The sequence below is a fragment of the Panthera onca genome (assembly GCF_046562875.1).
Source record: "Panthera onca isolate mPanOnc1 chromosome Y unlocalized genomic scaffold, mPanOnc1 haplotype 2 h2.ChrY_unloc_2, whole genome shotgun sequence".
NCBI lineage: Eukaryota > Metazoa > Chordata > Mammalia > Carnivora > Felidae > Panthera > Panthera onca.
Window position 1 is genome coordinate 2,059,577 of NW_027675865.1, and position 9,016 is coordinate 2,068,592.

Below are 9,016 nucleotides of genomic sequence, written 5' to 3' on the forward strand. Positions count from 1 at the left end.
TTTGGTCCCACTGTGCAATCCCCTTCCCTGCCTTTCGGCTCTGGCCTATACAATAAATCTCCAAATAACAGGTCTGTCTCTTCCTCCTCCTCCTTCCAGGCTCTTCCTGCCCAAGAAGGCAGGCCTCTGTGCACATGGCAACACCGGCCCCACCCCAGTACTGCACCTCTCCCGCACACACAGAATCACCCGGGCAGCGGCAGGACAGTCACACTCAGGTCCCTTCCTCATCGTCCCTCCTCAGGTCCCCATACACACACACACACACACACACACACACACCAAAAACAGAAGGGTTTTTAGCTTCCTGTATGTGTCCACATAAACATCGTGGAAACTCTTCAAGGCTGCCACACGTTATCTCTTCCTCAATTCTCTCCGGGGCACGTAGAAGACAGGAGACTCATCCACCCATCTCTTCCAGCACTGGTGGCGTCCTCCATTGTTTCTGCATGGGCAAAGATAGAAGCTCTGCACCATTCACGCCCACACAGATGCAGAGCACCTGACGCATGTGGGCACACGCAGACACATTTGCGTACACGCGCACACACGCGCCCCCACGCAACAGACACCAAGAATGATACGGGATATTTGCAAATACATCCCAGATGGTGTCACTCTTGTGCCTCGCCCTTTTGCGATCCCCCTTGCTTTCTCACCCAGGGATTCATTTCCAGCCCCCAATGGCCTTGGACCAGTTCTAAGAATGGCTGTCGGGTTGCGGGAGGACATGGCGTGGTGGGGCACATGGAAGGAAGTGCGAGATTCTCACCACAGTGGCGCCTGGGGACACGGCAGCTCCTGACCCAAAGACTGGCAGGCAAATCCAGACTGAAGGAGCAGGGGGAAGCCCGGGACAGGGCGGACATCCACGGGGAGCATTTGTGGTGAAGCACTGCTCCTCCCGAGTTGCTCTCCAAAGCCCCAGCCCACAGCACAACTGCATCTGGTTTGCAGGCTTCGACCCTCTGTGTGTTTGCAGCTGAGTCTCTGCAGGTCCCCTGTCATCCTCCCACCCTCTCCCCATGCTACCTGTGTCCCTGTGTCGGCGGACCTTCCATTTCCAAGCCAATGTGTGGCCCACGTTCCCTTGCCCATACAACACGCAGGTCAACACACCGCATACTGGGGTTCTCACCGACACGTGAGCACGTCAGATCACTGTCTTCTGGTCCCTTCCTCCCTCAGGTAGTACTGCAGGGGATTGGGCCACAGGTCCTCGATGATGATCTGGAAGAGGACACAGGCCGGCGCCACATTGGGCATAGCCCACTCTCCTCTCTGGCCGGGGGCCACCCACATCCCCACTGCTGAGGAAGGCCTCAGGGGCCCCACCTCGGCAATCCTGTTCGCCCCTGGGCAGCTGTGCTCACACAGCCAGTTGAACAAGTTAAGGCTGGTGGGGTCATGCCTGCGACTGGGAGCTCCACGTTCATCATCCCAGAACCACTGGACTGGAGTGGAACGCGATGTCCTGTAGCCTGCAGGAAGAGAGGATTTGAGGAGCAAGCTGATGGCCTCCTCCCCACCCACCTGCCCCTCCCCCTCCCCCTCCCTCCTGCCCCTGATTCATGCTCCTCATCCCCCTGCCCCGCACCATCATGGGACCCACACCCTACCAGCAAAGCTCAGCTGATACTCCTTAATGATCACTGGGTTCCGGAAGTACGGGTTGGCCCCAAAGGAAAACATCACTCTGCAGCGGTACTTGGGATGGCCCACTTCTTCCACCTGCCGTGAGCAATGGGACAGGAGGGGGCAAGTGTCCTCCCTCGGGGTCCTGAGCTACTTGCCTGGCTGTGAGGGTGAGCACCTTTGCCTCACCCTCTCCTGCCCAAATCCCACCCCCGACGGGACGGCCCCCAGCCACAGCCTCCCCGGTCTCACCTCCAAGTCGACCACGTAGCTGAGCACGTCTTTGTCCTGGGCACCGATCATGGCCGACAACTGGGGGTGATTCAGAATCTGTGCTGTGTCAAGGAGCTGTGCCTTCAGATGCTGTGGAAACAGACACAGCCCCCCTCCAACCCTCCCAGGCTAAGAGCAAGGGACTAGATCACGGCATGTGCAGAAAGACCAGGAAACACTAGTCCCCACACTCCTCAGCCTCTGCAGATGCATCAGACCCCATCGACACTGGGCAGTCCGTTGGCTTCCTGTACCTCCCACGCTGTCTGCACACAGCAGGGAGAGACTCCACTGCCTGCACGCCTCACAGTTCCTTCCTATATCTGACCTGTGTGGGCTGCCAGCAGCCCATCATAGCTTGTGATGTCGGCATGTGCTCTGACCCCTCCTCACGGCTGGGTTTCTTGGCATATTCCCGTGAAGACCTATGTTGTCACCAGCCTCCTGAGTCCAGATGGAATAACATGGCTTACAGGAACCCGACTGCACACTTACGCTGCAAGCAGAGGGTGTGGGAGGGAGAAAGAGATCGAGAAGCACGGACGAGGAAGGTCGAGGAGGGAAAAGGATTAGACACAGTGACACAGCCAGTCCGGAGAGAAAGACATGGGTGGGACCGAGCCGGAGCCTGAGGACAGAGAGGGAAGCAGGGGTGGAGATACCAGGAGAGAATCCTCTCTGTGTGTGTGTGTGTGTGTGTGTGTGTGTGTGTGTGTGTGTGTGTGTGTGTCAGGGTCTGAGGAGGCAGCTTGTACCCCATTCGGAGTGGGTCTCAGTCGTCCTACTGTCTGGCAAAGGGGTGTGGCGTGGTTCCACTAAAGGTCATGAGTGTGTGTCTGAAATGCTCTCTTTTGAAGGAACTGCTAGGAAACGTGCACAGCCTGTGAATGTGAAGGTGGGTGTGCGGCCTGCGTAACTCTCCCATTTTGCAGCGAAATATTTCCTTGCCTTATCTGCTCTGAGTGAAGGCTGCTTTGTGCTACCCTAGCTCTGGTAGCATGGGGACACATGGCTCGTGTCTGCAAGTAATATTTGAGACCAGCCTGCAGGCCAACGTCGGCGGAGACCTAGAGGAAACTGACCCAGTCACCAAGTCCCCCAATCCCCAACAACCGCCCCTGTCCAAGGCCTTACACTGGATCCCAGACCACACCAACCCAGGGCCAGGGACCATTCCCCAGCTCTCCTCTCTGGGGGCCATCGCCCTGAGGCACCCTGCTCTCAGTGCCCAGCCCTCCTGCACAACAGCCCCCGCCATCACCCACCAGCACAAGGAAGGATACCGCCTGGGCCCAGAAGCCAGGGATGTGCTTGATGATGGCCCTTCTGTGATCCAAGTGAGAAATCCGTCTCCGAAGAATCCTGCGCTTCAGCCGCCATAAGGCCCTGGAATCCTGGGCATTCCCAGCGCTGATCTCCAGCTGAAGACGCTCCAGCGCTGCCAGCGGGTCCTGGGCTGAGGCAGGACGCAGCGCTGGCTCTTGCTGCTGCAGCGGCTGTGAGAGCTGGGGCCCCTCCTCCGCCTCTGCATCTGCCTCGCGCTTCTCCTCTTGCTCCTGAATCTCCTCCTGCTGCTGTCTCTCAACTTCCACCTCCTCCTCCTCGTGCATGTCCTCTGCTTCTGGCTTGGCTTCCTCAGAATTCTCCTCTCCAGCCACCTCAGCCTTGGTCGCCTCGCCGTCCTCTTCCTCCTCCCCGATCACCACCTCAGCCGCCACCATTCCGTCATCCAATATCAGCACCAATTCCTCCGCTGGGCTTGCCACCTGTATCTCACACCCGGCCTGGGCTTCCTGCACAGGATGGGCGCTTGCCGCCCCTGAACCTGGGGACTGCGGCCAGCCCACGCCCTCCAGCGCCCCTGCATTCCCGCGGGGCCGGGACTCTCCACCTTTCGCATCCAGGATGATCAGGGCCCAGGGTCGACGGGAATCTCCGCTTTGTCCGGACCGCGACACGCTGGCCATGACGCTCGGGCCCGGCCCCAGTGTAGCTAGGGCAGCCTCAGGACAAGGACAGGAAACGGCAGCAGGTGGGGAGAGCCTTGGCCGCAAGACCATTAGCTCCCTGAAGGCTCCCGCCTCAGCCCGCCAAAGTTGCGCGCAGGCGCACAGGCTCTGGGATTTGAGGACTCCGCATTGGCTGTGGCTGCTGTGGAGGAGGGGCCGAGACAGAGGCAGTGAAGAGTGTGCGCATGCGGCCTGGGGGCGAAGTGGTTCCAGGGCAGGTCAGGCCAGCTGGCCAGGTTCGGGGAGCAATCAGTTGCAAGACAGCAAGACAGGGTGCTGGCCGCCAGCAAGCGCGCGCCAATGGCCGGTCCAGGCTCTGGAGCGAGTGCCAAGGTGCCAGCGTGGCCCCCGTTTGCCGCATGTCCTCTTCAGCGCTGTCACCTTCCAGGCCTGAATTGCGAGGTCCCGGTATCGCACAGTCTGTGGTGGCTTGTACACCCTTTCTCCAGAGGCCTCACTACGGGCACCAGAGCATTCAGCACAGGAACGTCCATGCCGTGAGCCACTGCCTGCTCCGTCCCTTGCCCCTTCTTCATGAAGCTGGGGCAAGGCCTGGAGAAGTCCTTAGTGTCACGCCTACCGGGGCCACATGGCCGTCCGCACGGTATCTCCTCCTTGGCCGTTAGGCTGAGGGCGGCGGTAAGGTGGGTGCCCACCCAGAACCAGTGACACCCACCCTAGACCCACCCCACCGCCGTGTCCTTGCAAGAAAACAGCTCAGTAGACCTCACTGTACTGCAATTCAGAGCAAAGAACAACCCCCAGAGCCCCATCTGCCACTGGTGCCCTACTGATCTCCGTACAGAGCGCCAGGGAGATGGGGTAGTAGGATTTAGCAGCTTGCTCCGGTCCTGAAATCTAACCTTCCACTAAAAGGAGGACGACTCCAACCAAGCAGGGCACTTAGGGGCCCTTCACCAAGAATTGGAAACTTGTCTGTGTCTGTCTCTGAGAAAGCCCTGTGCCTGCTTTCACTAGTACACACAAAAGCAGATGAGTTCAGTTCACATTTCCCAGGCGCCAACGAGAATTCTGAAGAAGCATGCACTCAGACACAGAATGTCCACTGAGACAGACAGCGAGAAAGAGACATACAGAGAGACAGAGCTATAGAGGGAGAGAGAGAGACACGTGCAAGCAGATGAAGGAAGGATGAGTGGAGGGGAAGACCGGCCTGGAGAGGGAGAGTCCCAGGGAGATTGGCGGGAGAGACAGGGAGGAGGAGCAAGACAAGAAGAGACAGAGGGGCACCTATTACAAGGAAGACAGACGGAGACGGGGGAGGCATTAGTGATGGAGAGGAGGGAGACGAAGACAAAGAGAGCTGGAAGGAAAGTGGGAGGGAGGTTCAGGAAGAAGACAAGGGAGGGGGAGGCAAGTAGAGGGTAGGAGGAAGGAGAGCAGGGGCAGCCGAGGCGGAGACAGGTGGGCTGACTCTGAAGACAGGGCAACTACAGTGTGCAGTTTCACCTGGTGAAATTCACCTGTGCTATTTGCACATAGACGAATGGTGTACAGTGGTCAGCCCTCAGCACAAAAGGCACTGCTCCCACGTGGACCTTTAGGGCAGTCTGAAACGATCCCTGAACTAGAAGGAAGCTGCAATGAGGTCATTCGGGGTGAGGAAGAGGGCACCGCAGGGAAGAAAACAAGGACCCGATCCCCACAGGGCTGCTGGAAGCCCTGTACTTACCAGCAGGAGACAGGAAACGGGACTGCCAGAAAGAGACAGCAGAGATTTAGGCACAGCACGTGCGGGAAGAAATCACATCCCAAAGCTCGGCAAATTCAAGCAAAAGCAGAGGCTGCACATCCATGAATGTCAATGCTTTCCGAGTGGAACCAACGAAGTTCTCACAGATGCCCAGGAAATGTGCTCAACTCTGAGGCCCCTCGCCTCTGGCAAGCTTCTCATCCAAAGTGACTCATCACATAGAAAGGGTGCACCGTGAGCAAAAGAGCCAAGGTCTCCTTCGGATCCCCAGACGCAGACAGGTGATCCGCCCAGTAATTTCAAGCCAACGTATGGTAATAAAGGTTACCTTCCACCACAGTGATGGAGGAAACTCGCACCCGAGGGGAGGACAATGAGGACGTAATGGACAAATTAGGGACCAGAACACACAGGAGGCACACGGAAATGAGACACACACTGGCAGGGGGAAGTCTCTCCCAGCCAGGAACATGCCACGTGGCAAAAGAGTAAGTGGGAAAACGTTGCTGGACCGCTTTTCACAATTTACGCCTGCATCTGCAACGTGCAGGCCAGTGAAGTTTAAAAGAAAAATGCTTTAATTTTACTGATTTTATCTTGGGTAACTTTTTAATTTCTTGGTTAAATACAAAAGTTTTTGTATTTAAGGAAAACATCTAACACTTTAAAGTGGCCCTTGTACAGCTTTGATCATATCTGACAATTACTGATTGGTGCTATTCCTAATCAACCTGATTTTGGGGGGTTATCCCAATCACATTGTTCAGTGAGCTCCTCTCTGGGTCACATTTGTTCCCTCTCCAATTGCTCTCTCAGGCTACTCTCACCTCAGGGGCTTCTCTTCTAAGACTGAAATTCTCTTGACTCTGTTTGTCTCCTTCCAACAAATGTCAATTATACATAACTGCGATGAAGGAAGGGAGATCAGATTTTTCATGAGTCTTCCTGATGAAGTTACATGATCCGGGCTCACAAGGTAAACAATTTATCATTCTCCCATACGAACAAGAAATAATTAGAATTATAGTCAGAGAATTGGCACCATTTTCCATAACAGAAGTAAAAGGAGAAGGAGGTGGAGGGGGGAAGGAAGGAAGGAAGGAAGGAAGGAAGGAAGGAAGGAAGGAAGGAAGGAAGGAAGGAAGGAAGGAAGGAAGGAAGGGGGGAACTTAACAAGAAACATGAAAGAAATATGTGAATAAGCCTTTCAGAAAACTTTAAACTCTTCTGAGAGATATTTAAAAAAAAGCTTGGGGCACCTGGGTGGCTCAGTCGGTTAAGCGTCCGACTTCAGCTCAGGTCACGATCTCGCGGTCCATGAGTTCAAGCCCCGCGTAGGGCTCTGGGCTGATGACTCAGAGCCTGGAGCCTGCTTCCGATTCTGTGTCTCCCTCTCTCTCTGCCCCTCCCCCATTCATGCTCTGTCTCTCTCTGTCTCAAAAATAAATAAACGTTAAAAAAATTTTTTAAATAAAAAAAATTAAAAAAAGCTTAAATATAAACATTCCTTGTGTTGGAATAGGAAAAGTTATTATTGTAAGAATGCCAACCATCTCTAAATTACTATCTAAATTTGTTGCAAGCCCAATAAAATATGGATTTTTTAAATCAGATCAGCTGGTTCTAAGATTTTGTATAAATATCAAAATTCAAGCTGATCCAGAAAACATTTTCTGAAAAGGAAGCATATGAATTAGGTGAGTTCTACCAGATGATAAATTATGTTATAAAGCATATATGGCTAAGCCCAATGAATGAATCGTCATAGAGAATCCAGAACTAGGTTCAAAGCATATGCAAATTTAGCATATAGCTAAGTGAACCTTTGAAAGCAAATGCATTATTCGAATAATAGTAACAATGATACTATTCATGAAGTTTCAGTACTTTTCTCATACGTGTCTTAATTTGTATAATTTCATATTATTATATGTTATAATATTGTTACCAATGTTATATGTTTTCTTATAAAAATGCATCTATAAAATCCTAGGAGAAAACAAGAAAGTTATTTTTCTATTCTCTATTGGGATAAGCCTTCTTAATATTTACTGAGCACTTGTTGCTAAGATTTTTTAAGCACTTACGTATTTATTTATTTACTTATTTAATTTCCACACTGTGGTAATGTCCGTTTCACAAAAGAGAAAGCAAAGAACAAAAAAGGTAAGGGGACTTTATTTGTTTCCCTATAGCTCAAGATGGAAGTACATAGTCAGATAGTTTTACTCTAGAGCGTGTGTTCTCAACCGTGATGATCACAACTGACAAACACCAGAGAGAGCAGAAACAATGGTGGAGCCCAGTGGAAGGCCCTGGGCTCAATACCTCCTTGGCCTTAAAAGGTAGGCAGTATCTGCCTGCACTTGTCCACAGATGGGCCATTGGTAGCATAGGCATAAAAATGTCTTGGCATCATTACTTAACCTGTGAACAAGTGGCAGTATGGTCCTGGTTGCAGAGAAAGAAATTTTGCCTACTACCAGGAAGCGATGTGTGAGAGGCAGTCTTACAAACTGTAAATTAGTTAGGCTGTACCTGGCAGCACCTTAACCTGGAAATACAAAATTCCATTATAAACAACCGATGCGTTTCCCCCCAAGAGTAAAAAAAAAATTAAAAAAATTAAAAAAAAAAAAAAGCCCAGGAGGCAAGCTTACCCCATACCTGCAAGGAGGATGGCTTCCCACATGCTTTGTTTAAGAAGTATCTATTATGTGGATCAAAGGAAACTATAACTTTCTTAGGTAAGATTTATGTGTCAAAGCGTTCATTTTTGCCAACGCTCCAACACAGTCATCTGCAGAATCACTTTAAATCTCATCTCACTGCCTCCCCCAGTTTTATTACAAATGGAGAAGATATTTTTTTTATGTAAGTCAATCTATGAAGACCTAGGAGAAAACATGGGGGAATTATTCTTATAATACAGAATGACAACGATCTTTCTAAAATAGGGGTGGATATTAAGCTCAGATGTAATGATAGTAGAGAAGGATCATTTTTATTATATTGAATATATATATTTTTTTAATTTTGTAAAGAAAAAATAAAGCCAAAAAAAAAAAAAAAAAAGGGAAAAAGAAAAAATAAAGTGAGGTGCCTGGGTGGCTTGGTAGGTTAAGCGTCCAAATTCAACTCAGGTCACGATCTCATGGTTTGTGGGTTTGAGCCCTGCATCTAGCTCTTTGCTGACAGCTCAGAGTCTGGAGGCTGTTTCAGATTCTGTGTCTCCCTCTCTCTCTTCTCCTTCCCTGTTCGCACTCTCTCTCTCTCAAAAAATAAATAAACATTAACTTTAAAAAAAGAAAAAAAAAAGAAAATAAAGGCAAATGAAAATTAGTGGAAATATTTGCACCACCAATAGAAACACAGAAGACAA

The 9,016-nt window shown here is 51.3% G+C and overlaps 1 protein-coding gene across 1 annotated transcript; it reads right to left on the minus strand.

Annotated features, from left to right (window-relative positions):
* Positions 1 to 294: 294 nt before the first annotated feature.
* Positions 295 to 3,244, minus strand: LOC145715265 (testis-specific Y-encoded protein 1-like). The gene is made up of 6 exons (XM_081794934.1): positions 3,195 to 3,244; positions 1,891 to 1,968; positions 1,623 to 1,734; positions 1,339 to 1,484; positions 1,142 to 1,233; positions 295 to 448 (listed from the first exon to the last, which is right to left on the minus strand). The coding sequence occupies exons 2-5, from the start codon at positions 1,939 to 1,941 to the stop codon at positions 1,162 to 1,164; spliced, it is 381 nt and encodes a 126-aa protein (XP_081651060.1). The 5' UTR covers positions 1,942 to 1,968; positions 3,195 to 3,244; the 3' UTR covers positions 295 to 448; positions 1,142 to 1,161.
* Positions 3,245 to 9,016: the final 5,772 nt, after the last annotated feature.

Excerpts from the sequence above, each read along its gene's own strand:
- LOC145715265 (XM_081794934.1), bottom strand. The coding sequence starts at position 1,941 with ATGATCGGTGCCCAGGACAAAGACGTGCTCAGCTACGTGGTCGACTTG. Across the intron at positions 1,735-1,890 it reads GCTACGTGGTCGACTTGGAG|GTGGAAGAAGTGGGCCATCC; the intron begins GTGAGACCGGGG and ends TGCTCACGGCAG. Across the intron at positions 1,485-1,622 it reads GTATCAGCTGAGCTTTGCTG|GCTACAGGACATCGCGTTCC; the intron begins GTAGGGTGTGGG and ends CTCTTCCTGCAG.